This window comes from Hoplias malabaricus, chromosome 2 (genome assembly GCF_029633855.1).
Source record: "Hoplias malabaricus isolate fHopMal1 chromosome 2, fHopMal1.hap1, whole genome shotgun sequence".
Classification (NCBI taxonomy): Eukaryota; Metazoa; Chordata; class Actinopteri; order Characiformes; family Erythrinidae; genus Hoplias; species Hoplias malabaricus.
The window spans coordinates 39,281,604-39,294,405 of NC_089801.1; the positions used below are offsets into that span (position 1 = coordinate 39,281,604).

At 40.5% G+C, this 12,802-nt stretch overlaps 1 protein-coding gene across 2 annotated transcripts; it reads right to left on the reverse strand.

Annotated features, from left to right (window-relative positions):
• Nucleotides 1–320: 320 nt before the first annotated feature.
• Nucleotides 321–11,077, reverse strand: las1l (LAS1 like ribosome biogenesis factor). Of its 2 annotated transcripts, none has more exons than XM_066660435.1 (14): nucleotides 10,969–11,077; nucleotides 10,634–10,837; nucleotides 9,974–10,099; nucleotides 9,471–9,540; nucleotides 9,250–9,331; nucleotides 8,835–9,005; nucleotides 6,077–6,123; nucleotides 4,363–4,472; nucleotides 3,320–3,405; nucleotides 3,025–3,228; nucleotides 2,343–2,478; nucleotides 1,565–1,881; nucleotides 1,280–1,433; nucleotides 321–768 (listed from the first exon to the last, which is right to left on the reverse strand). In XM_066660435.1, exons 2-14 carry the CDS (start codon nucleotides 10,771–10,773, stop codon nucleotides 678–680), a joined length of 1,734 nt encoding a protein of 577 aa, XP_066516532.1. In that variant the 5' UTR covers nucleotides 10,774–10,837; nucleotides 10,969–11,077; the 3' UTR covers nucleotides 321–677. The 2 variants fall into 2 exon arrangements, with proteins under 2 accessions (XP_066516532.1, XP_066516533.1); XM_066660436.1 differs by having other exon boundaries at nucleotides 10,963–11,045.
• Between the last annotated feature and the right edge of the window lie 1,725 nt (nucleotides 11,078–12,802).

A 12,802-nucleotide genomic window follows, 5' to 3' on the forward strand; every position in this document is an offset into this window, starting at 1 on the left:
AATATAAAAAAATGATGTATACATAAAATGCTGGACCACATTAGCATGCTAGTTTGTGTTTTTTTTTCCATGTTAGGATGTATCCTATGAAAGAATTAACTCTTAAATCTTCACCACTATTTTATTGATAACCATTACAAATTTGTGATTTTGGAAATTAAAGTAGGAGTGCTAATATCCCATGGATTGGAAAAGGGGAGTGTTGGAGGGATTAGACACAAGCTACAAATGAAGAATGACATTTAAATAATAATAAAACAATTTACTAATTTCAATTTGTTTGAATGAAATAAAACTTAACTCAATTTTTACTAATGACAATCCCATCATCAGGAGAATATAAAAGCTGAAGGTCAATGATAAAACAGAAAACAGACCTAACTGGGTGTGAAGGTGTTTATTGACCAAGGTGAACTTGGAGACCACTTTTCTTCTTTTGCCCTCTTCACTTATTACAACAATACAAAAACACAGTAAAGTTTTAACAAAATGGTTTTATTCATAGATATTATGGCTCATACCATTAATAAACACTTGTCTAATGTAACTAATACTTTTCCTAATGATGCAAATGAAGTATAAACCAAAAAAAAAAAAAATGGAATTTTGAAATTTCCTCATACAAATAAATCTGAGGATGAAGGGACATGTTGAAGCTAGAGTGATGTTTTCTGTTGTTAGAAGAGTTTTAATCCAGCCTTGAGTTTGCTGAGGTCACTGTGGGTCCACAGCGGTCCATCTGATCCGATTCTGTTCTGCATCGGAACACTAGACACACAAACACACAATTTACACTACAACTTATATATGACAAAAAATTTATCTGCAATGCTTATTTACAAATCCAGACATGATGCTCTGGAACATCCTTAATGCCACCAGCCCCTGATTAATTAATCACCAGCCCCTAACCCTCACTGATGATTAAAAGGCTGAATACCATCAGATCCTCAAAGAAAAAGACCCTCTCAGAGACAGTTATTGCAATAAAGAAAACACTTCTTAATAATTAAAACACTTCAGAAGAAATGCTGGATGAACTACCACAAACCTCACTTGTTCCTCCATATATTCATTTTCCAGATTGGAAAGCTAGATTAGAACATTTTTAAGTTTTCGGGAAATGTACAAAAAATGAGAACAAGGGTAAGGCTGAATGGAAATGGTCAGAGATTCAACCCTGAAAACTACTGTACTGTATTTATTACATAAAGACAAAGACCAATTCAGGGAACAGTAAATGTAGACTGATCTAATCTAAAGTAAGGGAAGCCCTCACCTGGCGTTTCCATGGTGATGAGGAGGGATCTGGTCTAGCTCCACCTGCTGGTCGAACACTGTCAGTGTAGAGTAGTTCTCCAACATCAGACAAGAGGGATCATCAGACTGCCCTGGAACCTTCCCAAGAGGAAACTGTTTCCAGGGGACTTTATCTGCAGGAACACAGCAGAACACGCAGCGTTTATCAGAATGTAGACAGGACAAGGACCTGGCAGTGGTTTTAATCTTGTGGCTGATAGGTGTACACTCCTCAGTAATATTCTGTGTGTTTGTTTAATTTTACCTGTACACACACTCCATGAGGACCCTCGTAAAGCTGCGTTTCTCTCCTGAATCGTTTCCGTACTCAGATACTCCTGCAGGTCCAGAGGAGGCGTGGCCTTAGCCTCCCCTAGGGTGTGGCCTTGGAAGTGGGTGTGACTGTTTTGTGTGTCTCCGCATAGTTTTTCCTGAAGGCTCTCAAGTGTGTAGACAGGGTGGGTGGAGTCAGAGTTGTTAGGGGAACAGTTGCCATGGTTACTCTGTGTATAGATACTGCAGAGGTGGATCAAGTTCTGCTGCGTTTCCAGTGGGAGGGGCTTATCCATGTCACTCAAAATCCTGAGGAACCATCAAACATGGTATATCATTATATATAATGATGGATTATTATGCCATTTTTAATAATTACTCTCAATCATAGCTCAGAGAAAACGAGAAATATTAAAATGGTTCTAAGAAGGGAAGTTTTGTTGTAATCGCTGAACTAAACCATTTTGAGTAACACAAGTGTGTTGAGGAAACTTGAGCTTGGCACTGTGTGTGACTGTGGACTCCAGGACATCAGTGTCCACTCTACAGCCCCAAATCTGCCTTGAGGGATTTTTACCTGTTTTAAAATCTGAAAAAAACATCTCAGTGAAAAGAAATTTGAAAAGCTAATTGCTAGATCTGAGAAATGTATAGAAGCTAAGAGTGATTACATACTTATTTAATGCCACTCGAAAGAGCAGATTCTAAATATTCAGCTCAGGCCACAGTTGTGTTTAGGGAAGACATGTTGTATTTGTGCGTGAACATACTGCTGCAGTAAGAAAGGTGTAGCTGGACACGGGGCGCTGAGGCAAGCGGTGATCAGGTCCTGCCACTGGAACAGAACTCTGCTGGTGAAGATCCTCTCCTTCATCATCTTCAGCCTCCGGATGGCTTTAGAGTCACCTGAAAAAATTAGTTAGACTTTATAATCATGAAAGAAACTGTGACAAGTGAGGTGAGTGACACTGCTGATCTGTTTACGGTGCCTTCTGTCCACACGACCTACTATTCTGGAGATGCTCTGACCAAAATATTATGACCAACAATATGAGGCCCTTGGAGACCCCACTGACTTCTTTAATCTTGCGGCTGATCAGTTTATGAAAACATTAATAATAAGAGGTTAACGTATTAAAACACTTTGTAAAGTTATATGAGAAAAACACAAAACAATACATATATTAAATATGTACATAACATCATTAACATGAGATGGTATTTGCTGATGGGGGGCAGCAGTAAAAAAAAATCTGGTTTTAATTAAGTAATTAAACAATAGAATTCTAATTAGATTAAAAAAAACTACAGTAATAAGCTTTAAATATTATTTTTAAATGTTTAAAAATTTTTATCAATAACTTATACTTTATTGTTTTTTTTTTTATATTGAAGTTTCAAAACAAAAACACAGACACACACACAAAGAACAAGCTGAATGTATTTTCCTACTCCTGCTGTTGCACTGCAGAATCTCAGAGATCCAGGCGGAGATGTAATAAGCCCTCTGATTGGTCAACTCGTTAGACAGCTCAGCCAATAGCTTGTCCAGGATTAAGGAGATCACAGAGGGAGAGTTCAGAACCTTCCACAGTGGGAACCAGAAGCGGAGAAAAATATAAGGCAAACACGGGGCCGATGGGTCAAGAAGGTCCTCTGGGAATGGAGGGGGTGGAGAGACAGTAAGATTGTGTGTGTGTGTGTGTATGTAATATATATTACTGTGCGTGTGCATGTGTGTGTGTACCTGATGGATCTATGTCCAGTGACTCCAGCTGTTCTGTTGTTGGGGTCAAAAATCCATCCTGAACTAAAGTGTCTATCAGAATATCTCTGTAAAACACACCCAAAATAAACACGTTAAAAGCTGAAGCTGGAAGTTGACCAGGCCTCCCGCAGGCAAACAATGTTTTACAGTCCCCCATAATCCTCTGGGTGAGACACATGGTGATTTTCTACTGCATGGTACCTAGTCTACTCAGCTCTACACACTACCATTGCACCCGGAATGTATCCGGTCTCTTCTAAAAACCCAATCTCTAACGAGAATGGCGGGCTTTGGAAAGCACAAAAATGGCAGTGGCAACCTTATGGGTTATTTATTCATTGTGTATTCGCTTGCTGTTGTTTGGTTCTGAACACAGCTCCGTCAACAGTTCAGACAGATCAGTAGAGTTATTCTTTCCTTATTGCAGCATCCAGCTCTCACCAGATTCTTTCCTTAGCCACTGATCCAAGGAGCATTTGAATCTCTTCAACAGACCACAGCCTAATTTTAGGAGCTGCCTTTGTGAGTTTAAAAAAAAAAAGAAAGTGATCTCTGCAGTTGCTGGAGATTTTACAGACAGAGAGTTTGTGCTGAGTGCCTGCAAGGGCGTCATTCTTGCAGATCAGTGCTCTGCAAGGTTTACACGTCACATGGACTATAAAAAGGATCCAGTTCCAGGTACCTGATTTGCCTAAAGGAATAGCAGCTGAGTAGAGCAAATTCCCATGCAATGGGAAAGCTCCGATAAACACAGAGATAGAGTGTGTTTCTGGTTCTATAAAAGCTTCCGGACTCAATGGAAGCAATGGACAGTGGAGGTGAATGGAGTGAAGTCCTCCTCTAAGAGATCCTCAACATCATCATCATCATCATCACTACATGGAGAGTTTGTAGACAGTGGAGGTGGAGAGGGAATAAAATGCTGGGAGTTTGTTGGAGACATGAAGATGTCTGGTTCCATTCACCACCACTGGACAGAAATCTTGGAAGGTGTAAAAACACAGACATAGACACACACACACCTGTACTCAAAGCTGAACTGTTTGATCTGAGCAAGAATCCAGCTGAGGTCAGCGCTGGGGTCGGGCCAAGGTCCGTTCACTGCATTTTGCCTCAGTAACTCCTCATACATCTACAACACACACACATAATTACACCTACATTATTTGCGCAGTAGCATAAGATGGTGTAGACACATTATTACAATACACTGCATTTCACTATTACCCTTTATAAAAGAATGATATATGAATAGTAATAACTGAGGGGGTTCTTTAGAACGCTGTTTACAACGCCTCACACACCTACCATCATAAACTGGTATTTACTTGGGTCTGTCAAGTCCTCACACTGATATTAAAACAAAATCAATATTACTGCAAAGGTATTTTACTCTCTCCACTTCCCATGTGTATCTCCCTCTTCCTCCATATTAGAATGGTTCTCTTTTTTTCCCCCTCTATCTATCTATCTATCTATCTATCTATCCTCGTCGTGTTTCCCTCTCTCTCTCCCTTTGCCTTAATAATGTCTCTGGTTTTCTATTTCCCATGTCTCTCTCAGTTTAGTTTTCCCTCTCCTCTCTCTTTCTCACTGTATCCCCATGTTTCTCTTTCTCCCTCTCTCTCCCACTCCTGTTTTTCTCTCCCACCCATATTTCTTTCTCCATTTCCCTCCATCTTGCTCTCTCTCCCGCCCACACATAGAGCATCATCAGGGAGTAGCTCTCTGATTGGCCGAAGCCCTTCGCCCACAGCAACCAGAGTAAATGCTCTTAAGGGGTTTCACTGAGAGGGGGCGAGAGACCTAAAGTGAGAGAAATATAAATATAAATATATATATATATATATATATATATATATATATATATATAAATATAAGAGAGAGAGAGAGAGAGAGAGAGAGAGAGAGAGAGAGAGAGAGAGAGAGAGAAACCCAGCATTGGAAAAAGCTGCAAGTTTATTAAAACTCTGTCGTGACCAGGTTTAAAAGACCTTTGAAGGACGTTGAACAGATGAATCCAACAAAAACAAACAGTTGCATCTCATCACTGCATTTCTGATTCATCTGCAAAGTTTTAAGCCACTTAACTAAAGAACATGCCTTAAATTTACTGCAATTACTTTCAATCATTAATGACAAGTAAATACATTCTCTTCACAGATCACCAACATTTCGTATGAAATGGAAGAAATCTCGCTTGAAAATCAGGGTTTAGGTTATTAGAAGCATACACACACAATATTAAAAAAGGGAAAAGCAGCCATTTCACCTTAAAAAAAAAAAAAAAAAAAAAGACAGACAACCCCCACATTGCTGAATGCGCAGCCTGAGTCATTATACCTTTCATGGCCTTGTAAATGACATTTGTGGGACTTCAGTGTCCTCTGGAGGACAGATCTGGGATTACACAAAGCCATTTGTACACTCCTCGTCCACTCTCAGCTCCAAAGACCACACCGCCCACTCTGTAGTTGTGACCCTGTTTTTTCACTGATTTTCACTGACACTGATTTGGTGGTGGTGGTGTGTTGTTCTGGTACAAGTGGATCAGATACAGCAGTGCTGCTGGAGTTTTTTGCTGGGTCTTGACTACAAGGAAATACACTAGTGTGCAAACAGTCTTAAAGTTGCAAGGTGTACATTCAGCCTTTTTTTAAAACGGAACTAAGGTATGTTAGATGTTATTTATTTAACACAGACTGTGCTGTTTTGTTTGTGTAAGGTTTTATTTACCTGGAACTGTTCTCGTTCATATGAGATGAGCAGTTCTCGTGCCTTCTCTGCACAAAACAAGAGGACAACACATGTATTAACACCAGGACCTAGAGCTGACATTCAAATTTGTACATGGACAAATGTTTGTGGACATCCCATTCATCTGAAATGGAAGGCATTAATCAGGAGTGTTTTCTCTCTTTATTGCAGAATCTCTATTCTTCTGGAAGGCTTTACACCAGATGCAGAATCAGGCACGTGCACAGACATTTTTGGGGGAAGGTGCTCAAGACAAAAAAGGGCACCCATCGGCAAAAAAATATTCATAAAATAAAATAAATGTTTTAAATTTTTTAAATACAGTAGGATATTATTCAGAAACTGACTTTGGGTATTTAATGTTAACACCTGGCCTATTATTATGCCAATATAATCAAATATACAGCTAAATAACATTTTTCTATTTATTCATCATTTTTTGTATACTGTTCTTTGTATGATTTGTGATGGTGGAGAGGGTCAGCAGCACCCGCTGGTCAGAAACTGCGATAGAATTCAGTCTCCAAACACAAGCAGCTACAAAAAGCCCCACCAGAAATAGAAGCTCGATTTGTCGCTAGTCGTTTTTAACAAAGAAAATGCCACTAAGAGGTTTAAGAAATTCTCCAGTTCAACTCAGAACAGAATGAAAATTTAATGCTCCCACGGATCTTTACACCAAAGGATCGCTCATTTCGCTGTCAATCAAAAAGGGATTCAGCCTCAGACCGATCATCCAATCATCATGCAGAAGCTGAGTGTCCAGGCCAGTCCACTGCCCCATAGACCCCCAGAGATGCTGAGCGTCCGATGGGCGGGACAAATCCCAGCATTTATCCAATGACTCGTCTCGTTTCGTTGCACTTCGCTGTTTCGCTATTGAACTCTGTGGACCCTCAGCGTCCACACTGTTTAAAGCACTGTGAAGGTGCGGGAATGATTGAGAGGAAAGCCGCGTCTTTACCAGTGATAAGAAGCTGATTCTGAACAAAAGTTGAGCGCGTTGTAGTGCATATTTATTCAATGACATGTACACACAACAGTATATATTTGATCACTTATTTTTTGACATTTTAGGGGAAGCTGAGCTTCCCTTGCAGTCTTAGAGCAATCGCCTCTGGTCTGGACCCACCGCAACCCTGAACTGGATAAGCAGTTACAGATAATGAATGAATGAAGATTTTTAAATGAAACAAAACTAGTGAACTTGTCTGATTTGTAAAACAGTAAAACTGTCTTTAAATCCTCTGTCTGTCTTCTGCAGTTTATCCCCCTTTATTAAACATGACAAATGTCAGCTGCCAAGGCTGTGTCACTCACCTCACTTGTCACGAGTACAAAATGTCTAGGATATGGGTTAAACATGGATGCTTGTTTTGTGCAAAATTTACCACAACACTTTACATTATAGCGCAGCTGAAAACATTACATGGCTACTGGCCTGACATTTCCTTTAAGAAGAGGAAATAAAAAAAGGGTGGTGTCATTTAGTCATCACTGGAAGCTTTTGCCTTTTCATATAAAGAGGTCAGCGATTGCACAAACACTCTCATAACCAGTCTGTCTGACGCTGCGGGTCGGAGAAGTGTGTAGCAGCAGTTTGGCCTGGCCCTCAGTACTGCATGAGTCCTAACCAAAGGAGGGAGGGGCAAGGCAGGAGCTTTTTCGTGCCACAGATCAGATCACAAGAACTCAGATAAATGCCTGTCAGATATTAAAACACTTTTGGGGGAATTGATGACAGAGAGGGTCATTATTATTTTTAAATAATGATCAGTGAAGAAAGGGAACTTTTCTCATCCAGGACAAAAGGGCAGGTGCTTGAGCACCACTAGGTGTCTATCTGTGCACGTGCCTGTGCAGAACATTGCTGTAAAGACCTGATGGCATTCGGACACAGTGGCTTAGTTCTGGAACTCCATCACAGAGGAGTGCCATTACTCCTGAGAACACATGAAAGGGACTTTATACTTCACTAGCCCATTGTGTAACGACTGGCTGTTGTGAACTCAGGTTTATGTGAAGCTGGATGTACTCTTTATAATAAACTCATTATAATACAACTGTTGTGGTATTTTTATGATATTTTAACTTACTATAAACTCAAAATAGTACAAATGTAGGTGTTTTGACCTGGAATCTGATTCCTGGGAAAAACCCACTTAATAATTTCTCACACAATCAAGTCAATTTTTCTTAAAAAACAACAAGAATTCTTTGGGTAAGGTGTTTGAGTTGGAACTGGAAGGTAAATATAAGAGGTGGAAAATGGAAGTGGACTAATTCAGCTCTTTGTTCTAAGCTGATTTTAAATCCGTCTCTATTCTCTAGGAGTTCGGTTTTGATCTCTCTCCACAGTGAAGCTGTTTATTTATTTAATGACTACTATTCGTCCAGGGCTCAGTTCAAGCTCCTGTTTTTCCTCACATTTTCCCCATCTCCCTCTCCAGGACTGACCGATTTTTTTAACCATGTGTACAAAACAATCAGTACACTGAGATACACTAAATTAAGATGCATTTAAAATAAGTTTCTATTTACGTTCTATTCATTTCCATTATTAGTTGCAATAAAAGTGAAAATTGTGTTGTAATTGACAAAACATGCTTGAATAATAATTATAAATATTACCACTATTAATATTATAATACTATGATATACTCAGCCCCAGTACATCTTCACTGTGCACCCCTCATCTCTATTTCTCACTTGGTCCCTCTCTCTTTCTCATACTCACTGTGTCCCTCAATCTCTCTCCGTCTCTTGGCTCGTTCTTCCTCGTATTTTTTAATCCTTTCCTCCTCGTCCTCCTCTTCCTCAGATGAAGAGCTCCAGTCCTCCACCATGTGCCCGTTAAGCTGCCGGGACCAGTACTCCTGCCGGAGCCAGTTCAGCACAAACTCACAGCCTACACACACACAAAATAATTAAAACCAGGGGACCACCATGATTTTAAAACCAATCTATTATATCTTAGGTAAACCATATATGTAATTATATCACCATTAAAGCAAACAAAATACACTTAGCCAATATTGAAATAATAAAATACAATTTTTACTTTGTGACGACACCATGCACACCACACACACACACACACACACTTCCGCTCTTTAGAGTTGAGAAAGGAATTCTTGAGAGGTGTGTCCCACCTTTCCGGCACCACTTGAGTGAAGGCAATCTGCGGTGCGTCATGTCATGCCTTAGGTTCACTATCCATTCTGGAATATTCAGCTGAGAGTGAGAGTGAGAATGAGAATGAGCGAGAGAGAGAGAGAGAGAGAGAGAGAGAGAGAGAGAGAAATGAGTACACGAGGTGAAGAGTAAAATCAGTAATCCAGATGTGGCGTAAGAGCCCCTGAATCAATTGTACCTTGCTGGCTAAACGTCTCAGAGGTTTGGCCACTTTCCCGTGCTGCCGCTCCAGTATTAGATTAACAAATCTAAAAAAACACACACATATTATACACTGTCCATGAGGTCCTACATCACATCAGATAACACATAGAAATCAGTAAAAACAGAAACAGCAGTGATAAGCATCTCTCCCACGTTTAAAACACATTGTTCAGAACAGGAATGAGAAGGTTATTGGGATTGGGCAGAGGAATATGTCTGAGCCAGTTGCTGTAGTTCACAGCGTCATATCTCATTTGCATAAAGTTGAGAAAACCTCAGCTCGATTTGTCAATGAATCTTGACTACACACCACATTCTCCTGGAAACGACTTGTCGTTTTGTCTCATGCTTGTGTGAAAGTAGGGTTAGTGTCATGTAAAGCTAGTCTAGAGCCCCCCCCCCAACTAGCTCTGGCCCTCTGTTGTGATGCTTCAAGGTCCACCCATACACTTTAGATCAGGTGCAACAGAGCCTCACCTAGTGAGTGCCATGCCATAGAGCAGAACCAGATCATCTCCCTCCAGTTTGCCAGAGTTATCTAGAACCTGACAGCGCACCAGATTAGCAGTGCTCTCCACAGCCACAGGAGTACTGTTCCCAAACCTAGAACACAAAACACACAGAGTGTATTACAGGTCCTGGATTTAACATTGCTATCTGTTTCTCTCTCTGACTCTATCACTCTCCCTCACTTTCCCTAATTTCCTTACCTAGCTCCCTGTCATCTCCCTTTTCTCTCTCTCTGTCCCTATTCTGCATTTCTCTACATCTCTTTGACTAGCACGGTGTCTCTATCACTCTCTCTTTTCCCCAATTTCCTTTCCTAGAACCCTCTCTCTCTTCTCCCCATTTCTATATCTCGATCTGTCCCACTTCTTTATTTCTCATTGTTTACATCCTTTATTCGTTTCTCCCCATTTCTAGTTTTCTATATTTCAATGTTCTGTATTTCTCTCTCCCCAATTTCATTACCTGCATTTCTTTCATTATTCATCATTTGTTTCTATTTTTCTTTCTCTTACTTCTGTATTTCTCTCACTCTTCTGTTACCCATTGTCTTTTCCTTACCTTCCGTTGTCCTTATGATTTTGCCTATTTTAAATAGTCACTCTTTCTCTCTCGTGTTGTTGTGATTACCTGCCCCTCCACGCGCTGAGTCTGTGGAGCGCGTGTGTCTGTAGGTGTGTTTGTTGTGAGTGCAGGTTCTCGAGCAGCTGCTCCCACTCCGCGCGACTCATCCACGCAACCACATGCCTCATCTTCTGCTTTGGCTTCATTTCTGTGCGCGCAAACTCTCACCCACCCCACTGGGGCAGAACCGGGGTGAACGAACAGACACACCTAAAGTACAATCACGAAGAACACACACACACACACACACACCTATGGTACAATCACGAAGACCACACACACATAGAAAAAGTGACCAGGCAGGCAGACCCCGCAGAAAAAGAACGAACACACACACTCACGCGCCACCGAAGCAGAACCGGGGTAAACACACTCACACACCCCACCCGGGCAGTAAAGGCCGAGACACAGAGGCAACAACAACAGCTACCGGTGCACCCTGAAAACCAGTCCCCTGGAAAACTACACCGTCTGCTATAGTTCCGCCCTTGTTAATCGTGCACGCCAACAAGAAACTATTCATTTAATCTTTGTCTGTAACCGCTCATCCAGTTCAGGGTCGCGATGTTTTTTCATTTTGGAATAAGATAAGTCATTTTGTTATTTTTTATAAATTAGATTAGTAAATCCTTTTTAATCATTTTAGCACAGTGTCCACATTTTCAGCATAATCATTTTATATCAGGCTTATAGTCATTATTATATCTCTTATAGTTGTTGGTAATATTTGTATTAGTTTGTTTTCCAGAATAAAAGTCTCTGTGAAATTAAAATCTATGTGAGGAGATTATAAATGAGTTATATCCTGTACAGGACAGTAATCTGAGTGGTCCGATGGTGGACCAGCTGTGGTCTACATTCAACAGTTTGCCAACAATTTTATGCCACTGGACTGATATATGCTCGCTGTCTGGGCTGGAGGGGGTGCCAGTACACACTTTTCGACACTTCTGAGAAGCCAATCCACCTACCAACATGTGTTTTTGGACTTTGAAGGAAAACACCTGGAGGAAACCCATGTTGACACAGGGAAAACACACCAAACTCTTCACAGTCACCCGTAATGGGGCTTGAACCCACAACCCCTGAAAGCTTTATTTATTTTTTTTTATTTAAAAAATCTTTATTTTCATTTCCCAAGCACAAAGACATTAATTCTGCAGATTCCTTAAATGAGTCTATAAAAAAAATAAATTGTGGACTATGTGAGACCCTCTGAGATGTGAATGGATACTGGAGTGTGCTCATAGCTCCTTGGTCACTGTGGTATGGATTTACAAGTTGACTTCCTCTGCATTTCCACCCGTTTGGATGGGAATCATGTATATGCCATCAGCGGTGTGCTGTGGCACTGTGGGGGCTGGGTTCCAGCATCACTGTCTCTCAATTCAGTGCCAGAGATAAATGGACAGAGTCAATGTTTATCTACTGTTTACAGAGCAGTCAGATCAGAGTGAAATGTGATACATATATGGAAATGGTGCAGTTCTGAGTCGTCTACTGAGATCCAGAAGAGAAACGTCGCCAACATTGCTCCAAATGTGCTGACCACTGTCATAGAAAACACACATTCTCCTGTTATATTTCCTTTTCTTTCCCAATTTTCTTTCCAAATCAGAAATCTGAAAACAGGCCATACTGCTATTTTATAGTAGTAAAAACTTTTCTGGTTGTTGAACCAATTTATGTCAAAACATACCTATAAGTTCTAAATTAAGTTCAGAACAGAAACCAAACCGGTTCCATGCTGGAGGAAAATCATATGAAAGGAAGTTCTGCAACCAGTTGCATAGTGATGAGCTGAGGCCTAGCTGGTGGAGTTTAGGTGTGAGATTGCTGGGGATGACCATACTGAAAGCAGAGCTGTAGTCTATGAATAGCATTCTCACATATGTGCCCTTTCTTTCCAGGTGAGTCAGGACAGTTTGAAGAAACAGTGTTTGTGTCCTCTGTAGACAAAGCACAGAGCACGAAGAGTAGATTTTCTGGGCTGGAGGAACAGTCTTTCAGAGCTGTTTATTATTGTAGGTGTAAGAGCAACAAGCCGATAGTCTTGGTTGTTTTCTTTGACATTCTGTGTTATTCACATTTACAAATAATCTTTTAATCTTCTGAAGCATTGAATATACTATAAATATATGAGTGATATACGTGACTAAGTGTGTTACAAGGCAA